The 22,521-nt window shown below is 50.4% G+C and overlaps 2 protein-coding genes across 4 annotated transcripts in view; both read left to right on the forward strand.

The window, feature by feature from the left end:
* Window positions 1–13,406, forward strand: part of SF3A1 (splicing factor 3a subunit 1) — a 20,333-nt gene extending 6,927 nt beyond the window's left edge. The window contains exons 3-16 of the mRNA XM_081801827.1: window positions 1,299–1,506; window positions 2,608–2,865; window positions 5,371–5,445; window positions 6,172–6,322; window positions 6,646–6,839; window positions 7,708–7,825; window positions 8,087–8,272; window positions 8,920–9,041; window positions 9,145–9,390; window positions 9,944–10,151; window positions 10,659–10,813; window positions 11,797–11,898; window positions 12,011–12,082; window positions 12,878–13,406. Of these exons, the coding sequence (XP_081657953.1) occupies window positions 1,299–1,506; window positions 2,608–2,865; window positions 5,371–5,445; window positions 6,172–6,322; window positions 6,646–6,839; window positions 7,708–7,825; window positions 8,087–8,272; window positions 8,920–9,041; window positions 9,145–9,390; window positions 9,944–10,151; window positions 10,659–10,813; window positions 11,797–11,898; window positions 12,011–12,082; window positions 12,878–12,979 (2,197 nt within the window). The 3' untranslated portion in view covers window positions 12,980–13,406. The remainder of the gene's footprint in view (window positions 1–1,298; window positions 1,507–2,607; window positions 2,866–5,370; window positions 5,446–6,171; window positions 6,323–6,645; window positions 6,840–7,707; window positions 7,826–8,086; window positions 8,273–8,919; window positions 9,042–9,144; window positions 9,391–9,943; window positions 10,152–10,658; window positions 10,814–11,796; window positions 11,899–12,010; window positions 12,083–12,877) is intronic.
* Window positions 13,407–21,537: 8,131 nt separating this feature from the next.
* TBC1D10A (TBC1 domain family member 10A) overlaps window positions 21,538–22,521 on the forward strand; it is a 31,175-nt gene continuing 30,191 nt past the window's right edge. For 2 of the 3 annotated variants that reach the window (XM_081801831.1, XM_081801833.1), the window contains exon 1: window positions 21,539–21,824. In XM_081801831.1, coding sequence (XP_081657957.1) covers window positions 21,616–21,824 — 209 coding nt within the window. In that variant the 5' untranslated portion in view covers window positions 21,539–21,615. Of the gene's footprint in view, window positions 21,825–22,521 lie in introns of all 3 variants that reach the window. The other variant, XM_081801832.1, reaches the window with a different exon arrangement.

Here is a 22,521-nt window from a genome sequence, read left to right on the forward strand (position 1 = left end):
ACCTTGAAATATTACCATTGGGACTCTTTAAAAATCAGGGTTCCCCAAATATCATGACTTTTTTTTTTTTTAATCCTGAGGTTTTTTTTTTTTTTTTTTAAAGATTTTATTTATTTATTTGACAGAGAACACAAGCAGGATAAGTGGGAGGGAAGCAGGCTTCCCGCTGAGCAGGGAGCCCGATGCGGGGCTCGATCCCAGGACCCTGGGATCATGACCTGAGCCGAAGGCAGACACTTAACGACTGAGCCACCCAGGCGCCCCAATCCTGAGGTTTTTTAAAGGCATGCACGTAGGGTGTATGTGGGAAACTGTCTCAGTACTGGGAGAGATGGGAGACCTCCCTTCTATTCTTACTGTTCCCTTTGTCATCTGGATGTGCCTTATGCAGCAGCACAGGTCCAGATCCTTGGAGAGCAGTGTTTCCTGCATGGGCCTCCGCCAGTAATAAATGAGGTGATTTTGGGTAGTACTTGGACAAAACATTATGTGAAATTGTTTACATTTTGATGTTTTTTTCAATCCTTGTGGTTACCCAAAGGACAGAGTGTCAGTTGGTGCTAGTATATCTTTTTTTTTTTTTTAATAATTTTTTTTTTTAAAGATTTTATTTATTTATTTGACAGAGAGAGACAGAGTGAGAGAGGGAACACAAGCAGGGGGAATGGGAGAGGGAGAAGCAGGCCTCCCGCAGAGCGGGGAGCCCGATGCGGGGCTCGATCCCAGGACCCTGGGATCATGACCTGAGCCGAAGGCAGACGCTTAACGACTGAGCCACCCAGGCGCCCCGGTGCTAGTATATCTTTAACACTACTCCGGCACTCTGTCATCTCTCTTTTTAACTAAGAGAACTGGCCTCAGTCTAGCAAACTTGGAGCTTTAATGTTACTTTAATACTACTTTATTTTCATTGTGTTTAATTTTGTTTCTTTTTGTTAGTAAAGCCATACTGATTTTTATTTGAAGTAGTAATATACGTCTTCCTTTTTAAGTACATTTTAAAATATTAAAAGAAAACGGTAAGTTTAGTTTCAGGAATGGCAAGACTAACAGAAGAGGTACAGGAGCAACAGAGGTCTGGGGACCCTGTGGTAGAGGAGGCCTGGCCAAGGCTTGGAGGAGGCAGATGACTTTGGCCGCTGACACAAGGAGCCTCACGGAGGACCCCTGTTGCACTTAGGGATGGGCTAGTTTGAGTGATGAGTGGTGGCAAGAAGGGGGCTTGAATGGGCAGTGTTCTGCATTTAGGCAGTTGTAAGGGTTGTGGTGTTAATTCTTCTCTCTTTTCCTCCTTGTAGAAACGGACCTGAATTTGAAGCTAGGATACGACAGAATGAGATCAACAATCCCAAGTTTAACTTCTTGAACCCTAATGACCCTTACCATGCCTACTACCGCCACAAGGTCAGCGAGTTCAAGGAGGGGAAGGCTCAGGAGCCCTCCGCTGCCATCCCCAAGGTCATGCAGCAGCAGCAGCAGGCCACCCAGCAGCAGCTGCCCCAGAAGGTTGGAGCCATTCCCTTCCTTCATATCCCCAGGGCTGAGAGGGAAGCCAGGCCAGGGAGGGGAAGATAATGAACTCTGCTATCTAAACCTCGCTACCAGCGAGGGAGAGACATGAGGTTTCTATCCAAGGAAGAAAACACTGAGGCTCAGATAGCAAAGTACTGCGGCCCTTGACATTTCCTGAGCACTGCTTGTCCAGCTCTATGCTTGGTGCTTTAAGAATCTCATTGGCATCTCACAGCAGCTACCTGAGGAGGACAGCAAAGAGACCATTTTACAGATGAGGAACCTGAGGCTTGGGGAAGTACGATTTACCCAGGCCACAGAGTCAGTAGTCCAGGGCTCAATCTCTTGGCCTGTACTCTTTGCCTTGACCATGGAGTGAGAACAGTGCTGGGATGTGGCTTGTGGGCCCCTTCTTGAGCCATCCCTCCCATCCATCTCATCTTCCCAGGGCCCCTCCATGTGGCCTGCTTTAATACCTTAATCCTCTCTAGGTCCATCACTAGGGACAATTAGGGTCGCCAGTGAAGATAAAGGGCTGGCACATTTTGCCTCCTGTATAGACCTAGACTGGTCCCTTCTCTTTGCTCTATTTTCCTGGACCATGGTGACAAAGGCTGCCTGCTGTTTTACAGTGGGGAATAAAGGTTGGAGTAGATTCTGTTACCTTGCATTGCAATTTACTACTTCTAGGGCCTCAGGCTACCTCAGTTTTCTCACCTATAAAAGCCAGGTGAGGTAACAAACGGAATTCCTCTGTCCAGTGGGTCCTCTGCACACATGTAGGGCTAACTGTGTCCTTCATCCCTCTTGGGCGGGATTTAATAAGGCATGTTCCTGTCAGATTTTCTGCCACCCAGTTTTGACGCTCAGTTTCAGGGCAACAGCAGAAATACAGAGGGGCACGGTTCTTGCTCAAAGCCATTCAGGGAGTTGAGGCCACAGTTGGCCAAGAAATTGGTGCTCTTATGAGTTAGGATTCTCTCACACTGTGGGCCACTGGTGTACATGTGATTAACAGAAGTGTAGAGGTCTGTGCCATCCTGTTGGGGTGTCTTCCCACCCCCTCTCGAGCCTCACATTCTCTCCGCATCTTAGGTCCAAGCCCAGGTGATACAAGAGACCATTGTGCCCAAAGAGCCCCCTCCTGAGTTTGAGTTCATCGCAGACCCCCCCTCCATCTCAGCGTTTGACCTGGATGTGGTGAAGCTGACGGCTCAGTTTGTGGCCAGGAATGGCCGCCAGTTTCTGACCCAACTGATGCAGAAAGAGCAGCGCAACTACCAGTTTGACTTCCTCCGCCCGCAGCACAGCCTCTTCAACTACTTTACGAAGCTGGTGGAGCAGTACACCAAGGTGCCTGGGCAGGGCAGGGGCAGGGGTGCTGGGCCTAGGGAAGGAGGGCACCTTACATAAGCACTGTATCTGCTCGTGTCCACAAGGACATGACTCTTCTGTGGGCCCTCAGGCACATGTTAAAAATTCCAGTTCAGTGTGAAGTCTAGATTTTTTTTTTTACTTAAGATTTTATTTATTTGACACAGGGAGGGAGAGAACAAGCACAAGCAGGGGGGAGCAGCAGGCAGGGGAGAAGCAGGCTCCCCTTGGAGCAAGGAGCCCAATGTGGGGCTTAATCCCCGAACCCCGGGATCATGACCTGAGCCTAAGGCAGCCGCTTAACCAACTGAGCCACCCAGGTGCCCCTAAAATCTTGATTTCTATTTAAATGTAACACAGACTGGTGGTTTGAGAAGCGAAATGTGTGATTGATAACTGCCATTAGGTTAGTGCCTGCTATGTGACAATGCCAAGTGCTAGCTGCTTTTAAGTACATCACAATCTCAGTTGCCTAACACGGGACCTGAGGAGAAGGAAGCCCTTAATAATTGCCTCCTTTTGCCCAATTTAATCTTCAGAAGAACCCAGGAGGTATTCCCTCCCTGCTTCCCCTTTTTCTCAAAAGCAGAAACAGGCTCAGAGAGTTGAAGTCACTTACTCATGGTCTCTCAGCTAGTAAGTAGCTGCACTGACCCCAATACCTATGTTGTTTTTCACCCTAAAGAGTACCTTGAATTAGAAATGTAATTTAAGTAAATATTGGGAGACAATTTAACTTAAGTAAATATAGCCAGTATTGTTGAAATAGTCATTATGTACATAGCATATTTTCATTTAATCTCTAGTAATCTGTAAGGTAGCCACTGCTATATTTATTTTACAGAAAAGGAAGTAGGCACAGAGAAGTTAACTTGGGCAGGGTCATACAGCTAGGGCTTGCTGAGTTGGGACTTAAACTCTAGCATTTTTACTCCAGCCCCTAAGATCTGGGCTTCAGGGTCTGGAACAAGAAGGTCTCAATTATCGTGCTACGTTATTGTAATCAAGACTCTGGACAAGTGAATATTAGTATTTAAAAACAGTCAGATTGTTAATTTATTTTTTTAAGATTTAATTTATTTTTTTTGACAGAGACATAGCGAGAGAGGGAACACAAGCAGGGGGAGTGGGATAGGGAGAATAGGCTTCCTGTGGAGCGGGGAGCCCGCTGCAAGGCTCGATCCCAGGACCCTGGGATCATGAACTGAGCAGAAGGCAGATGCTTAACAACTGAGCCACTGAGCCACCCAGGCGCCCCCCAGATTGCTAATATATTGCAAAGCACACTGATACAGATTTGCCAGTGGCTTTTCTTGCCCAACATGTAGTGGAGGTTGTCTTCCCGTTTTAGTGGCATGGTTCGTACATCTGTTCTTGACAGTTAGAAACAGTACATTAAAGATCTGACTTGAAAGGACTGTAATGATTTACTCTAACTTAATTCACTTTAAGTATGTAACTAGGAAGAATTATAAAAATGTGTGTATATAGGAAATGATCAAATCAAAAAATGGTAGAGTAGCTAAAATAACAATGGTGGAAGGCCAAAGGGTTAGTGTAATGTATTACACAGTATCAATTTTAAATGAGCTCTGCCTTGATTTTCCCTAGTGGACTACTTCCAGGGTTAAAGGTCCCCAGATCCCTTTTTATTCTGCTACTTTCCTGTTCCTTCTCTCTCAGGATTTAGGTATTGACATTTAGTTCTCTAACCTGAGGGCACTGGTGTGTCTGTCTCTAGTCTTGGGAGACTCTAGGAGCAGATTTATTCCTGAGGTAGGGATGGTAGGATAAGGCTGAGCCACTTTACCAATGATAATAAATACTGTTGGGAATTTATGCTGTTTTGAACAAAGCCATCATTTGTTGTCTCATCAAATATGTATTCAGTGTCGGACTTTATTTCAAATGCCGGAGATACAATAGTGAACAGAAGACATAGAAATTTCTGTCTTTATGTGGAGTTTCTGGTCTGGTGAGGGAGGTGACAAGCAAGTGCAATGTCAGTGGATGGATGTCCGCTGGTAATAAACACTATGGAGAAATAGAAAGCAGGGGACAGAATCTAGGAGATGAGGTGTGTGGGTGGCAGTCTGGAGTAGGGTTGTCAGGGGAGCACGTGCAAAAGGGCCTGGTGGCATGCGCAGAAGGGTAGGAGCAGCCCCATGCCCTGAGAGCAGCCAGCGCATGCGGACTACGCTGGGTGGAGGGCAGTGCTTTTGCGTGTTTTCCTGCCGCTCCTTGCAGCAACCTTTTACGTTGACTGTGCCAGCTTTAAGTGGTGGTGTCACTATTTGTAGAAGGCAGCCAAGTTACAGAGTTTAAGTGACTTGCCCAAAGTCGCACAGCAAAGTGGAGTTGGGATTGGGACCTGGAACCCCATGCTCTCGCTTTTCCTGTGCCTTTCCACAGGCCCCGGGAAGCTCCCTTTTTGTCCTGTGTTGTACTACACTGACAGTCGTTTTAACTCTTCCCATGTTTCAGATCTTGATTCCGCCTAAAGGCTTATTTACAAAGCTCAAGAAAGAGGCTGAGAACCCTCGAGAAGTTTTGGACCAGGTAAACTAAATTATAACTAGTTACTGGTGGTACGAGTGACTGTGTTTGGGTTGTTTCATGTTTGGAAATAGGCTTCGAGGCGGGACCTTGTTGTGTTCCAGGCACAGGAGTAGTGGGAAGAAAGGCCTTGTGGCCACAAAGGCTGAAGAACCCTGGACTCTCTGCTCCCTAATTTTCTGCTTTTCTCTCAGCTTTACTGGATCTTCCTCTTTTCTGCCCTCACTAGAAGCCAACTCCTGAACAGGTTTTCTGGCGACAGATGCCTTTTGAGGCCCCAAGTTTTCAGAGTCAAGGAGAGAAGGCATATTGGCATTGCCTGTTTTGGGTGGCTGCATGAAGGCTTTGTTTCTCAGGCTCTCAGATTGCTGCTTCTCTTGTGGGTACTTGGTTGTCATGCAGACTTCCTGGGACAGAGTTTGCTGCTCTGTGAGCATCGAGCCCCTTGCCAGCTCAAGCAGAAAACTCTGAGGTTATAACAAATCGTTGCCCTTGAGGCCCAGACACAAGTTTTCTGTGGTATTTAGAATTGTTATATTCTGTCCAGGCTCTGGGCCTGACTGAAACCAAATGCAAATATCATAGTTTCCTCCAGAAGTTCCCCTTATGGGTAGAGCAGCCTCCTGTTCCGAAGGAGATGCTGGCTTTGGTGAAGGTCCTGGAGGTGACAGTCCTGTCAGGAGCAGACCCTGATTCAGCTTAGCATCATGCCGTTTCCTGTCTCTTCAGGTGTGTTACCGGGTGGAGTGGGCCAAGTTCCAGGAGCGAGAGAGAAAGAAGGAAGAAGAGGAAAAGGAGAAGGAGCGGGTGGCCTATGCACAGATTGACTGGCATGATTTTGTGGTGGTGGAAACAGTGGATTTCCAACCCAATGAGCAAGGTAGGTCTGTGACTCCAGGTGGGGGAGCCAGGAGCTTGGAACCATCCTGGAATATCTCAGGTATACGTCTCCTCCCAGGGAGCAGCATAGTCCCCCCAGAGGGTTTTATCTATCTGTTTCATCTCTGCTGCCAGAAGACTTCAGATTTGCCACATTGCCCCAATTAAACCCAATTGAGCAAACATCGTGCCAGACCTTGGGTGGGCATCTGGAGCTGGAAGAGAAATCGGGGAGAGAGCTTACAGTGTGGGGAGGGTAGACCAGTGGGCCTTTGTTAAGGAGTATCTGTGGAGGTCTCCTGACTCTGGATCACTCTCTGCCAGGGAATTTCCCTCCCCCCACCACCCCAGAGGAACTGGGGGCCCGAATCCTCATTCAGGAGCGCTATGAGAAGTTTGGGGAGAGTGAAGAGGTTGAGATGGAGGTCGAGTCTGATGAGGAGGACGAGAAACAGGAGAAGGCGGAGGAGCCTCCTTCGCAGTTGGACCAGGACACCCAAGTGCAAGATATGGATGAGGTATACTTCTGGGAGGGCCTGCGAGCTGGCCTTTCCCTCTTTCGCTTAAAGAGATGGGGGTGCTCTCCACAAGTCAGATCCAGCTCCCTTGTGAACCTTGAAAGGAGGCATGGGTCCCAAGTAAGGCATCCTGGCTGAGCAGCTGCCCAGACCCAGGCAGCATAGAGCCTCTTCCCAGCTCGAGCAACAAAGATTCATTCACAGGCAAGGATCTGAAAGCTGTGCTGGCTCTGTTCTGTGACCTTCCCCCCCTTTGCCCAGAGGCCCTGCTCCCCCCCTGCCCCCATGCCAGCTCTCAGTAAGGGAACACTTCGCCACATGCTTTGATGCATTTGAGCTTAGGCCCAAATGATCAGCAGTTCCCAGAGCTTTTCTTAGTGTAGCCTCTGCTTCCTTTTGGCCACCTCTACCCACTCCAAGCAGGCATAGAGTCTCCAGAGCCAAGCTGTTTTCCTCCCCTTGGAAAGAATTTGTGTGTGAGAAGAATGGCCCCTGTGTCTGTGGGAATTGACTTTTTCTCTCCCTCCCAGCATTGGTCCATGAGCAGCTACCATTGAGCGCCAACTTGCCCCCCGCGCCCCTCCCCAGCATGTTTAAGTGCCCTTGGCCTCCTGGGACTGCCTGGTGCCAGCTGCTGGAAATGCCTGGGCGGAGTGTTAGCACCACGGCCCCCAGCACTCCCATTCATGTTGTGAGGAAGGAGCTTGGCCAGCTGCCGGCTGGCCTCGGCTGCCCCCGGAGGCTTAGCACGTGGATGCTGGCTGGCAGGGACCTAGGCTCCTTATCACCCTGAGAGCCGCCAGGGCTCAGCTGCAGGGAGGTGGCCTGTTGGGCCTTCTCTGAGTCCTGCCATTGCTTTGCTCCTCAGGGTTCGGACGATGAAGAAGAAGGGCAGAAAGTGCCCCCACCCCCAGAGACACCCATGCCGCCGCCTCTGCCCCCGACTCCAGACCAGGTCATTGTTCGGAAGGACTATGACCCCAAAGGTAGGGCCTACTTTCCTGCCTTCATATGTTCCTCAGTGCTGTCTGTTTCTGGGAGGGGGTGAGGTGGCTTGTCATGAAGGCAGGCCTGGTGGTGGGGAACTGAGCGGAGTCATCTCTGGTGCCCAGTGCCTTTACGGGGCCAGCTACAGCATGGCACTAAACGGATGTGTCTCGGATGAGTGAGGCACAGACAAGACAGCAGTGTCTTAACCCGCAGCCACCTCCCAGTGTTCTTGTTCAGGCGTCTTTCTTTCCTTTCAGCTTCCAAGCCCCTGCCTCCAGCCCCTGCTCCAGATGAATATCTTGTGTCTCCTATCACGGGGGAGAAGATCCCTGCCAGCAAAATGCAGGAACACATGCGCATTGGGCTTCTCGATCCCCGCTGGCTAGAGCAGCGAGACCGCTCCATCCGTGAGAAGCAGAGCGACGATGAAGTGTATGCACCAGGTGAGGTGGGGTTCTCCCACCCAGACCATACCCCTTCTCTGACGTGGCCCTGACTCACCTTGACCCATGGGAATTTCTAGACTATGGTCAACTTGCTTTAAGCAAACAGAGCAACAACTGAGGTCAACAAAAAGTTTTGAGGATAGGTACAGCCTGTGATGCCTCAGAAGAATTCCCCATTTTCCAGAAGCACTCTTCATAAGGCTCCTCCAAAGGCAGGAACCTGACACGGATGGCATCCCAGACATACCAGAGCTGGGAAAGTTGACCTTCTTGGGGCTGTCTTAGAATGAGGGCTCTGGTGGCTGGAGCACCCTTAGTGCTTTGAAATGAGATACGATGGGAGGAAAACTGTCCCAGAGGCAGGAGAGTAAGCTTTTAGTCCTGACTGCCACTTGCCATTTATGTGATCCTGACCTCTCAATTGCTTCTCGTAAGTCAAGCGGTTGGACAAGCTCTGGCATACAGGCTTAGTGCTGATTGGGCTTCCCCAGGCTCAGGATGGGCATGCTGTGTTGGGACCTAGACTCGGCCTGCCTCATGGGACCAGCCTCTACCCTGCACAGGGAGAGTTGCTGCTCTGTTAGAAGGGCACCTGGTTTTAGTTTCCTTTCTGTCTCCTGCCTCCGTTCTGTGACCGTATCCAGGTCTGGATATTGAGAGCAGCTTGAAACAGTTGGCTGAGCGGCGTACTGACATCTTCGGTGTAGAAGAAACAGCCATTGGTAAGAAGATCGGTGAGGAGGAAATCCAGAAGCCAGAGGAAAAGGTGCAGCTCTGATGGATTCTAGTGCCTTCCCCACCCTCACACTCCTATACTTCGGCTGCATTCTAGGAGCCCTGACAAGCTGTGGCTTTGCTTTCCCTTGCAGGTGACCTGGGACGGCCACTCAGGCAGCATGGCCCGGACCCAGCAGGCTGCCCAGGCCAATATTACCCTACAGGAGCAGATTGAGGCCATCCACAAGGCCAAGGGCCTGGTGCCAGAGGATGATACCAAAGAGAAGATTGGCCCCAGCAAACCCAATGAGCTTCCCCAGCAGCCACCACCTCCGTCTTCAGCCACCAACATTCCTAGCTCTGCCCCACCAATTACCTCTGTGCCCCGGCCACCCGCGGTAAGCCAGTAGCCACTTTGGGACTGATCTTGCAGAGCTTGGTTCTTGGGGTTAGACACTATCGGCTGAGGACAACTTCCTTATAGTGGGGCCCAGGTGCTGTTTGGGTCAAGTTGAGAGACAGAGAACTCTTGAATTGTAAGTGGGAACCTCTCGTGTGATCATCCATCTGTGTGGGAGGATTGGAGCAGGGAGGGAGGCAAGAGGCAAATGTGAGAAGCAGACTTAGGGCAGAGAAGGGCTGCAGGGCTTAACAGGTCTTCGAGGACTGCTGGCCCGTCTCCAGGAAGCTAACTTGAGGTCAGCCTCTTTAGTGGCTCGTTCAGTGTCTGCCACAAGCAGCTGGTTGAGTCCCAAGTGGAAAGAGTGTCACTCTGAGCCTCTCTCGGCATAGTTCCTGTCAGAGCCTGGTTGTGAGTCTGCTGTCTGTTAGCCTCAGGGGACTCCGTCAGAGCTGTCCAGTCCCTATCCTCAAAGGCTACAGGTGGCTAATCACCAGCCTCATATGCCCTCGAGGTCCAGCTTTGGCTTCCTGTCCCTTCTCCCCCCACAGATGCCGCCTCCTGTTCGTACCACAGTTGTGTCTGCAGTACCTGTCATGCCCCGCCCCCCGATGGCATCAGTGGTCCGACTACCCCCAGGCTCAGTGATTGCCCCCATGCCACCCATCATCCATGCACCCAGGATCAACGTGGTGCCCATGCCTCCCTCGGCCCCTCCTATCATGGCACCCCGCCCACCCCCCATGATTGTGCCAACAGGTCAGTGTGTCTTATGTCACCTTCCAGGCCATTGGGTCAGGACTATAGATTAAACACTGTGAGCAGAGCAGTGGCCAATGGTAGTGCCTAGTTGTTACAGCTGGGGGTCAACCCAGAGGGGAGCCTTGGCTTCCCCATGTGCGTGATCCCTGAGCTAGGAGCTGGGGAGCCACAGGTCCTGGGGGAGATAGGCTGACGTGGCAGAGCTGGGGTCTGTGCACCGGGGGTGGTCAGGCTCCAGACAGGTGCAGGGGGCCAATGATGCTTGCGGTCAGCTGGCACCTACTCTGTCCATCAGTCCTGCCCCTGCTGCCAGTCCCCTGCTGACCAGTCTGGGCAGTCTCCCAGGTCTCCCTGCCAGGGATCCTGCTGGCTGCCAGACTCAGCAAGAAGTGACCTTTCCCCAACTGTGACTGGGAGAAGTGGGAAACCTTTGCAGTCTCCCCTCACCAGCCCTGAGTCCCAGGGCCCTTGTACTCACGCAACTGCTTATTCCTGTCCTTGCAGCATTCGTACCCGCTCCACCTGTGGCACCTGTCCCAGCTCCAGCCCCGATGCCCCCTGTCCACCCCCCGCCTCCCATGGAGGATGAGCCTGCCTCCAAGAAACTGAAGACAGAGGACAGCCTCGTGCCTGAAGAGGAGTTCCTACGCAGAAACAAGGTATGTGATACTAGAGTGCCACCCGTGGTCGTAAGGCCTAGCTGGGGAATCCAGTCCTGCTGCAGTTACACTCCCTGGCCCACCCTAGTCTCCTCCCACTGTTTTGGCCTCGGGGGCCTAAGTCGGCTGTTTGAAGCCTGTAAGAGCTTCTGAGTGCACAGTGGATGTGCAGTTAGCAGTCAAAGGAGCAGGCCGAATAGATAGTCCCTCTGGTGTGAATTATTGTGGAGACCAGCAGGCAGGACTTGGGTATGAAGGGGGCCCTGGACACTGGAGGAAGTCCTGGGTGTGGTTCTTAATTTCTCTGTGGCTTTCTTCTCTGGCTCCAGCTCCTTGGAGTTCTCCCTGTTGTGGGGATTCTGTTGGGTGCTAGAAATAAGGGGAATCCTGGCACTGCCAGTGCCTAGGGAAGCTGTCAGGTTCTAGTGAGGAGGCAGAAACAGTGCTCGCCCCATCCCCCCAGTGCGTTTGACCCGATTTTTTTTTTTTTTCTTTCCGATAGCAGTTCCCATTTTCTGAGTACCAGCTGAAGTGCCAAGGTAGAGCTACACATTTTACGGGCACATGTCTTTTCAGTGCTTAACAACAGTACCCTGCAGCTGTTGTGATCACTTGCTTTATAAACTTGGTGTTGAGGCTTAGCGAGACATGGTTAGGCTAGGAGTTGGGAGCTCAGGTTTTCTGACTCTGCAGTTTATATTCTCTCTCTTTTGTGCTTTTGGGGTTTACAGGGCATTTTCTTATCACTTTTTCAGTTCCAGACTCACCAGGAGGCAGGGTAGAGATCATTTTGAAGAAGAGAAACCAAATCTTGAAAAGGGAGTGAATTGTGCCATGTTGCTAGTGGTGTTAGTAGTGAGTTGGGCCAGAGTCCAAGAGCCCAGATGGACAGGTGATATTGTTTAGATTGGCCCAGAATAGGAGAGCATAGTTCCTGATGGGCTCAGGGTTCCCCGGGTGTAACGGCCATGTCCTGTTTGTAGGGTCCAGTGTCCATCAAAGTCCAAGTGCCCAACATGCAGGATAAGACTGAATGGAAACTGAATGGACAAGTGCTGGTCTTCACACTCCCGCTCACAGACCAGGTATGAGTTGCCGCTGCTAAGTGGCATCAGGTACAGGGATCCAAGGAGTCGGGGGGGGCAGCTTTCTTCAGCTGACCTTAGCAAGGGGCTGAACAACCTCTCGGTCCCACAGGTCTCCGTCATCAAGGTGAAGATTCATGAAGCCACGGGTATGCCTGCAGGGAAACAGAAGCTGCAGTATGAGGTGAGTCAGATGTGAGTGGTCCTGCCCCTTGGGTCACAACGCCTTTGCCATCCCAGAAGCTAAATCCCCTGTGGAATCAAAGGAGTGGAGAGACATGTGGGTGTGGCCACGTGAGTCTGTCCTAGAAGCGGTGATGCTGTCTGGGAGTACCAGGGCAGGTTAGCCCAACAGAGCAAGGCTCGGGGTGGCTGGGGCACAGTCTAGTCTTATGTAGAGCCCCAAAAACCTTTGCCTCTGTGACTAGGGTGGACATCTGGGGACAAGACTTGGAATGCTGTGGTGGGTTTCTGGCCCAGTGGTGGAGCCATCCCAGCCAGTGTGGTCTGGGGTGGCCTGGCTTTGTGCAGAGACACAGAAGTGATAGTCCAGCTCAACCTGGTGCCCACCCGGCCACATGGGGCTGCTTTATTCTTCCTCTCAGGACTTTGACAAATGACTACTCTGAACCTCAGTTTCCTGTTCTGTAAAATGAGACTCTTGGATTGATCTCTAAAAGGTCATACGATTTGAGAGTCAGAAATTCATGGGGTTGGTCTGGGCCAGCTTTTTGGGGAGTTGACAAAGAGGAAGAGCATGGGTTACTAGGAACGAAGGAAAGCAGAGCATTCTCGGGGGAACTGGAGACCTTCAATCCCACCCTGTGCCACCCCCATCCCTGCTCCCCGCCATTGACCCCATCTTCTTTCAGACCCCTGTATTCACTGAGTTCAGAGGGAATGGATGTTCGGAGTTGTGAGACTATACACTGCTCGAGGCTGGGTTGCCCCACGCTGAAGCATACCATCTGTTTTCCAGGGCATCTTCATCAAGGATTCCAACTCCCTGGCTTACTACAACATGGCCAATGGCGCCATCATCCACCTGGCCCTCAAGGAGAGAGGCGGGCGGAAGAAATAGAGAAGAGAAACCTGATGTCAGGTCTCAGCCACTGCCGTTTTTGCCTCTCCTGTCTCCCACTGTCCCACCCTCTGCCCCAGTCCCAGGAGACCCTGCCTTGTACATTTGTTTCACTCTTACTAAGCTTGGAAATTCAAATTGTCCTGCCAGATTTTCTCCCCCCCACCCCTTCTCCACATTGATAAGGGAGAGCTTTCAAAGCCAGTCTCCTACCCAGCGGTCTCTGGAATCCCTTTGTGTTTGAGTCTTGATTTGAGGGGATTCATTTCTTTAGGTAGCGAGTTAGATGTGAACCCAGGAATGTCCTATGGGATAGTGTCATAGTACCAAGTGGCATCTGGCTGATAGAATATGGTTGTTCTCATTATTAATCATTTTGTATCTTGCCATGGGTTGTCTAATAAACCTCTTGTATGCTTTTGTGAAATCAGTGTCATAAGACTTGTCCCTTGGCCACCTGTGCCCTGTCCAGACCCAAGGCAGTACATTGTGGCTCCTCTTCTACTCTGAGGAATATTGGACTTTTTTTTTTAAGTTAAATACTCTTTTATTGAAGGAACTTTAGTATGCTAGAGGTAATATTTAAACAGTGTTAACAGGCTTTATGCTTTTTTTTTTTTTAAGATTTTATTTATCTGAGAATGTGCATGGGGGGGGTGGGGGGAGAGGGAGATGCAGACTCCCCTCTGAGCAGGAAGTCCACTGTGGGGCTTGATCCCAGGACCCTGAGATCATGACCTGAGCCGAAGGCAGACACTTCACCGACTGAGCCACCCAGGCGCCCCGGAATGTTGGGCTTTTAACTAAATTCTTATCACCACCAAGTCTTTCATGAATTTGTCTTAGATTTATTTTTATAGCTCTTAAAATGTTTGGATTCTCCAAAGGCATACCCTGTGTATTTAATAGACTGCTACAAAATGCTTTCAGCATGCCAGGACCACAGAAGAACAAGGACAAGTGTGATGCAGTTCCGGGCCAGTGGGCAGCGGAGAGACACATGGAGATGAGACTGGAGGGTGGCAGTTTCCTGCAGGCCTGGAATCATCCATCACCTGATTGGCTCTGTGACCTTAGTCAGGTGGCTTACCCTGAGTGAGCACAGGGTCATGAAATTTTCTTTAGTTTTATTTAAATAGTACTTAGTTGTGCCACAGCTATGACTTATTTTAAGAATTTAAAAATTTAACCAATTTACTCCTTACTGTTTTTAAGTACTCCATCAATTTTAACTTATGTAATATTGAGTTTTCCTGTTTCATACTTGAGTCAGCTGAGCACAGAGACGGTGGGTTGCATGCCCACAGTCCACAGCGTAAGAAGCTGAAAAGAGAATGTGTGCAGAATGCTTGTCACAGGCCTTGCTCCCTAGTAAGAGCCAGACACAGGCTGTTTTTTTTTTTTTGGAATTGTGCTATCACAGAGCTAGGCGCTGCTATGGGCGTTTAGAGGGAGGAAGATGAGAGCCTGTTGAAAACTATTTCCTGATTTGAAACCTAAATCTCATTCTGTTCTAAAGATCTCATGTGTGTTTATCCCGAGAGTACCTAGTGCCTTTTCTTGGCAGTCCCTCCATTGGATCCTCCTAGCTGCCCCACGAGGTCATCTCCAGGGCTCAGAGGGGTAAGGCCATTCCCAAGGTCATAGAACCAGTATTCTAGTCACCACCCTACCCTGCTCTGTACCACCAGCAGCCTCCCCCCCCCCCCCCCAGTCCCATACACACAATCTCAAAGCTTCTGACTCCAGACCTAGGGCTCAGGTGGCCCTTTTACAGTACCACTTGTGTGGCTCCATTACAAACTACTGATGCCTCACATTTTTAACTTGGTCGAGGGATGTTATTCCTCACCCTGTTTGACATCTGCCTCCCACCTGGTTGCTGGAAGTTCCCCCAGGGGCCAGGGCTGAAGTGGGTTCCATGTTTTGGGGTATCTAAAATGAAGGCACTGCTGGTTGCTTCTCCATAGTCAACACCCAAAATTGCACTGAACACTGGGAAAGGGGGTCAGGATGCCTGGGGGTGTCCTATGCTCCAAGCTCTCCTTTCTTCCTGGGATTGTTTCTGGGAATGGGGAACAGGGTGTGGTGTTGGGCACTCTTCCCCCACAGATGGCAGATGACGGAGGCTGTGACTGGAGGCCAGGAATGCTTCTGGGTGGAATGTGAGTGAATGGGTCCTTTGAGCCACCCTCTGAGGCCCAAACCGTTTCCTGAAGCTCTTGAATGAACATCTGTCCTGGTTCATTCCCGTCGTAGAAGGCCCATTGACCAGGGTGGCCTTGTGACTGTCAATGGCCATGGGCCCAGCCCTCCACACTTCTGGTATAGGGCCTGTGACATGAAGGCAATGCCTTGCGTACACAGCTTTTCTGAATCTCACTGCAATCCTCAGGATTGTCTGCCCCATTTTTTAGATGAGGTAGATACACAAGGTCATGTGGCCAGTGAGGGCTCTGGAAGGCCAAAGCAGCTCTTCCATTCCTGGTGACCACACTGTCCTCACTGCCTCACCAGACCGGACTGTGAAATGGGGAGAAATGTTTCTGTTGTGGGACTGCTGGGAAAATGGGCATGATTTGATGCTCTCAGAGAGGCTGTCATTTTAGACTTACACAGAGGACTTTGGGAGTTGTAGACATTAAGGAATTTCACTTTCAGTTCCACCAGCAGCTTGACTTGAGTACTTGTCGTAGCCCAGAGGAGGCCATCTATGATTAGACCCATTTCACTTTTTATTTATTTTTTAAAGATTGATTTATTTTTTTTTTTTAAGATTTTATTTATTTATTTGACAGTGAGAGAGACAGCGAGAGAGGGAGCACAAGCAGGGGGAGTGGGAGAGGGAGAAGCAAGCGTCCCGCTGAGCAGGGAGCCCTATGCGGGGCTCGATCCCAGGACCCTGGGACCATGACCCGAGCTGAAGGCAGATGCTTAACAACTGAGCCACCCAGGCGCCCCTTAAAGATTTATTTAATTTAGAGAATGGGGGAGAGGGAGCGAGAATTTTTTTTTTTTTAAGATTTTTTTTATTTGAGGGGCGCCTAGGTGGCTCAGTCAGTTCAGTGTCTGTCTTCGGCTCAGGTCATGATCCCGGGGTCCTGGGATTGAGTCCCACATCAGGGTCCCTGCTGTGCGGGGAGCCTGCTTCTCCCTCTGCCTCTGCCGCTCCCCCTGCTTGTGCTCTCTGTCTCTTGCTTACTCTTTCTCAAATAAAATCTTAAAAAAAAAAAAAAAGATTTTATTTATGACAGTGAGCGAGAGAGCGCACAAGCCAGGGGAGAGGGAGAAGGAGACTTCCCGATGAGCAGGGAGCCCGATGCGGGCCTCAATCCCAGGACTCTGGAATCATGACCTGAGCCAAAGGCAGACGCTTAACCGACTGAGCCACCAAGGCGCCCCAGGAGAGAGAATCTTTTTTTTTTTTTTAAGATTTTATTTATTTATTTGAGACAGAGAGAATGAGAGAGACAGAGAGCACATGAGAGGGGGGAGGGTCAGAGGGAGAAGCAGGCTCCCTGCCGAGCAGGGAGCCCGATGCGGGACTCGATCCTGGGACTCCAGGATCATGATCTGAGCCGAAGGCAGTCGCTTAACCAACTGAGCCACCCAGGTGCCCCTAGGAGAGAGAATCTTAAGCAAACTCTGTGCTCAGCCTGACACATGGCTCGATCTCACAACCCTGAGATCATGACACAAGCCGAAATCAAGAGTCAGACTCCTAACCAAATGCATCACCCTGGTACCCCGACCCATTTCACATTTTAAGATTTTATTTATTTGAGAGAGAGAGCAGGAACACAAGCAGGGGGAGTGAGAGAGGGAGAAGCAGGCCTCCCGCCGAGCAGGGAGCCCGATGTGGGGCTCGATCCCATGACCGTGGAATCCTAACCCGAGCCAAAGGCAGACGCCTAACAACTGAGCCACCGAGGTGCCCCCCCCATTTCACTTTAGAGAATATATACAAACGCTATATTAGGTTATGTTAGGATATATACTTAAATGGAAATATGTGGTGTACTTGAATTATAACAATTCTTATGTAATATTTATAATTCAAAAATCAAAAAGGCAAAATACAATATGGCTTAAACACATACTAGTACATAAGATCTTTAGAAGTTTGCTTTTTTTAAGTAAAAGAAAAATGTACCATCTTCAAGTTGAGATCATTAACTTAGGAATTTTCTTTTATCTTACATTGCTATATTTTGATAAAAAGTAAGTGAATAGGGGTGCCGGGTGGCTCAGTTGGTTAAGCGTCTGCCTTCAGCTCAGGTCATGATCTCAGGATCCTGGGATGGAGCCCTGCGTTGGGCTCTCTGCTCACCAGGAAGTCTGCTTCTCCCTCTCCCTCTGCCCCTCCCCACCCTTCGTGCTTTTTCTCCTTCTCCGTCTCAAATAAATAAATAAAATCTTTCCAAAAAAGGTAAGTGAATTATTCTAGATACCCCTGAATCGTATAATCTGAAGCAAGACAAGATACCCTACTATTCCTTATTACAGAGAAGGTACTGCTATTGCCTTAAACTGAGTTAAGCCAGTCAGTGTTCCCTGTCCCTGAGTTGTGGTGATTAGATTAGGGATAGGCATGTGTCTTAGTATAAACAGATGACACCTGAAGGAATGCTGCCCCCTCACTATTGAGCAGAAGCTACCAGAAGAGTCTGTTGTATGGATGTGTGGTGAGCCTGGAGCTGCTACCATGAGGGGCTCTAGCTCGAGATGAAGCAAGAAGGAGGACAAAGAAAAAGGAAAATAAGGTTGCTATTACTGGTCAACCTCTGGATCAGACATCTCCTGAAGCTCATTTACCTATGATTTTTTTTTTTTAAGATTTTATTTATTTGACAGCGAGAGAGCACAAGCAGGGGGAGTGGCAGGCAGAGGCAGAGGGAGAAGCAGGGAGTCCGATGCGGGGCTTGATGCCAGGGCCCCGGGATCAAGACTTGAGCCAAAGGTAGTTACTTAACCAGCTAAGCCACCCAGTTGCCCCCTGCCTGTGATTTTTTTTAAGCTATAGAACCCACTAAATGCAGTTTTGGGTTAAGCCCTTTTGAATTCTGTTCCCTGCCACTTGGACCAAAAGAGTCTTTCTCTTATCCTCGGTGTAGGGATAAAGAAACTATAGCTTGCCTACTCTTCATTGGCTGCTGGGCACCACCTGTCTACCTTCTGAACCTCAGCTCTCCTCTTATTACAAATAAAGGCTCCGACATCGGGACATCTACTCACAGCCAGTGCTGACAGATTTTCTGAGCACATGCAGTTCTACATTCCAGGGTCCAGGAAAGAGGACTTCCCTGGGGCCCGTGTGAGCACCTGGAGCTAAACTTTCAGCAATGACTCCAGTAGGATGAGTCTCCAGGTTGTCCATTCATTTGGGCAGTCCTGGCTAAGCATCTCCTCAATACCTACAGCAGCCAGTCTACCTGGATGTTTCACAGCATTGCCAAAGGCCTCTTAACTATCCAGGGAGCCATGTAACTCTGCGGGGCATTCCTTTGGATCTTTCATTCATTCATTCACTCCTACTTTCTCACTGCCGTCTAACCACCCCATTCTCTGAGCCTGCTTCTCTTTCTCCCAGATCCCCACAGAGAAGCTTCCTTATCTCCATCTATTCCCCACCCCCACCCGCACCCCCAGCATTCTCTATACCTTACCCTGCTTTATCGTCCTTTTCACACACGTGTTCTTCCTCTAGTGCAATGTAAACTATTGATCCAGGTCTTCATCTCTTGTTCAATAAATATCAAAGAGCTCTGAAATTTGAAGAAATGTAACTGAGTGTCTACTATGTGCTGGAGGCTTCAGAGATAGCTTATGTACTTCACCAAGTAAATTTTTTTTTTTTTTTTGAGTAAGCTTTACACCCAGTATGGGGCTTGAACTCAACCCCCAGATCAAGAGTTGCATGGTCTACTGACTGAGCCAATCAGGCACCCCCTCACCGAGTAATTACTGACATTCTTATTTTTCAGAAGAGGAAACTAGTGTTCTGAGAAGTTAATCAATTTTGCACAGGAATGCTCAGTTCCTGAGGGGTACATTCATGAAGTGAAGTCTCCCAAGCCATGTTCCATGGGTTAAATTAGGTGTAAACCCTGCTGCAGCCAACAGACTGTGATGGGAAATATTCAAGACAGTAATGGATTTGCAAAGTGCTTTGTAAACTACAAACACCATCACTCCTGGCTTCCATCTACTAAGTACCTCCATGTGCCAGATGCTTAGCACATATTATCACACTGAAGTCTCAGAACAACTTCCATAAGGAGGTATATTTTCCAGTATTTCCACTTCGCAGATGAGGAAATGGGCTGAGAGAGAAGTGACTTAAGGTATACAGTGACAGCAGAGATTTGAATCCTGGGTGGGCTTGTGTAAGAAAATTAAAAGCTGGGGCCTCAAGGCCTTAATCTGAGAAACATTTACTCTCCCAGAGATGGACACCCAGGTGCTTCTTACCTATCCCTCACCCCCACCCCAAATACCTCTGAGGCAAACATCCCTGTACATGTGCCTTTACAGAGCCGAACGTGTTTGGGATATGGCCCTAGGACCAGAATTATGAAGTCAAAGGGTTGTGAATACTTTGCCAGGCTTGAGGCCTCACATCTGCTCCCCTTGTGTCTGGCTCCTCTTTCCCTTCCCTGGGTTAGGCCAACATCCCCATGTAAGGCCCACTCGCCCCTCCTACAACCTGGGATTAAGAACCCACCACTGTCTAGAGCCATTGGAGAGGAGGAATGTCTTCCTAGACTGAGAGTTTAAGACCAAAATAGCCTGTGCCCACTCCCATGTCTGCTGTTGCCCTGTTTATGGAAAACCAGAAGCCTATGGAATGTGAAGACTGCACAGTGAAGTCTTCAAGAATGTCTGGGCCATGTGGCATCAAGGAAACGGCTGGTGAAATCACTCAAGTCTTAGGACCCCTCACTTGGGGCCATGCCTTGGGCCCCTTAGCAGCCTGTCCCAGGCCCTGCAGCCAGGCCTGGCTCTTCCAGTCTTCTCCTGTTTCTGGGTCTGTCTCCCTCAGGTCTTCAGGGACTATCAGATGACAACGTGGTTGCAGCTTATAAACTAAAAAGTACTGGGCTTAAGTGAGGAGCTATCATTATGGCTCCAAGAGTTGACAATCCCTGGGGTGGGAAGTAGGCTTTTGGGAGCTAAGTCTATATAGATACAATTGATCCATGCCTCCTGATACAAGCTGTTGTTGGTAAGAGCTAAGTTCAAATTCTGCCTCTGCCACAGCTATTGCTGGGACCTTAGGAGCTGATTCCACTTCCCTACACTTCAGTTTCTTTAACTGTAAAAATGGGACAAAATTGTATCTACCTCATTGCACAAAGATGATAACAGAAGGTGTGACCAATTTGGAAAACAGCTTGCCAGTTCCTCAGGAGGTTAACCAGTTACCATATAACCTAGCAAGTCCCACTCCTAGGTATTTGCCCAAGAGAAAGGAAAATATATGTCCATACAAAAGCTTGTACCTGAATGTTGTTTCCCAAAAATGGAAACAACCCAAATGACCATCACTGATAAATGGATAAATAAAATGTGGAATTTGCATTTGGTGGAATATTATTCAGGCACACAGAGGAATGAAGTACTGATACATACTACAACATGGATGAACCTTGAAAACATGCTGAGTAAAAGAAGCCAGACACACAGGCCACATATTGTATGATTCCATTTATATGAAATGTCCGGAAAGGGCAAGTCTATAGAAATAGAAAGCAGATTTGTGGTTGCCAAGGATGGGGAGTGACTGCTAATGGATAGGAATTTGTTTTGGGGGTGATGAAAATGTTCTAAAATTAGGTTGTGGTGATAGTTGCACAACTCCACAAATATGCTTTAAACCATTGAATTATACACTTTAAACGGGTAATTTTTATGGTAGGTTAATCATGTCTCAAGCTGTTGGGAAAAAGATTACGAGAGAAAGTGGATAGAACTTGGGGCAATGAGTAGCCCAATAAACGTTGGTCATTATTCTTATTAAATAGGTCTCCCAAGAGCTAATTTAAATCCCTAGAAGCAGTGAGCAGGGGCGGCGGAACTTTTAGCTCAGCCTGGGTCTTTAAGCCGTTGAGTGTCCCTGGGCGAGTCCCCGAATCCCGAATCCAGCCTGGGTCTCCTCAGAGCTTCTCATAAATGAATGGGTGAAACCATCCCTACCCATATCTCTTGGGTCTCGAGAGGAGCCTGGGTTCAGGAGGCAGATGCGGAATCCCCAGCGCACTCCCTCGGCCTCTAACCGAGTGGCGCTGCGGACGACAGGCGGGCGGGGGCAACCCGGAAAGGCCCTGGGAGCTCTTTCAGGTAAGCTCTCTTGATTGACAGCCCGGGGGGCGGGCTCCCGGTGACGGCTGCCCCGCCCCCTCACGTCGAGTCGGTTGGCGCCAGTCTAGGGAGGTGGGCGGGCCCTGGGGTCCGCGGCGCCCATTGGGCGTGGGGGTAAGCTCCCGGGAGGGCCTAGGGCCCCGCCCCTGGCCTTGAGGCGGCCAATGGGCGCGGCGCATGGGCGGAGCGTCGGCGGCGTCGGCGGCGGCCCGGAGGCTGAGGCGGCTGAGGTGGCTGAGGTGGCCGCTGGGGCTGAGGCGGCGGGCGCGGCCGGGATGGCGAAGAGCCGCGGAGAGAACGGGCCGCGCGCGCCCGCGGCCGAAGGGAGTCTGTCGGGGACCCGAGAGAGCCTGGTCCCGGGCCCCGACGCCGCAGCCGCCGACGAGCTCAGCTCTCTCGGCTCGGACTCGGAGGCCAACGGCTTCGCCGAACGCCGCATCGACAAGTTCGGCTTCATCGTGGGCTCGCAGGGCGCCGAGGGCGCGTGAGTAGCGCCGGGGCTCGGGGCTGAGGGCCGGGGCTGGGCGCGGAATCCGCGCGGGGGGCCTCGACGCGGACGGAGCCGCCCTCTGGACTGACCGACACGTTCCCCTCCCAGCCAGAGACCAGCGACCCCTCCCCTCCCTGCCCCACCCCCACCTCCTCCCAGGCGGAGTGACCCGCCCCTCACTCACGAGCCCGCTTCCGACCTAAGGACAGACAGGCCAACCCTACCTCCCCTTGCCCCCGCCCTCCAGACACATTGACCCGCCCCCAGGAAGCGCCCACAGTGCCCTCCTCCCAACTGCGGGACAGAACGACAGACACCTGGCCCAACCGCCCTGCTGCCACCGCAGCCTTAGGCCTAATTGACTGTGCCACCCCTGGGAGGCTCACAGATGGCTGCCCCTCCCCTGACAGATATCCTCTCTACCCCCATCCCCCAAGACCCACAGACGCCCTGTCTCCACTCTGCTACCCCCACACCAGGGAGATACCTTCGGCAGACGGACTTCAAAGGGACAGACTGCCCTGCCCTCATTCCACTCCAGGACAGACTGACCCTTACCTCAAGACACGCAGACTTCTGGGTGGACTGGACTGACATTGATCAGCAGCCTCCCAGACAGTCCCACCCTGGGGCAGGTAGTCCCTTCCCTTCACAGAAGGGTCACAGAGTGCTCTCCTCCCCCTTCAGAGGC

This window comes from Leptonychotes weddellii, chromosome 13, assembly GCF_054177405.1.
Source record: "Leptonychotes weddellii isolate Sample4059 chromosome 13, ASM5417740v2, whole genome shotgun sequence".
Classification (NCBI taxonomy): domain Eukaryota; kingdom Metazoa; phylum Chordata; class Mammalia; order Carnivora; family Phocidae; genus Leptonychotes; species Leptonychotes weddellii.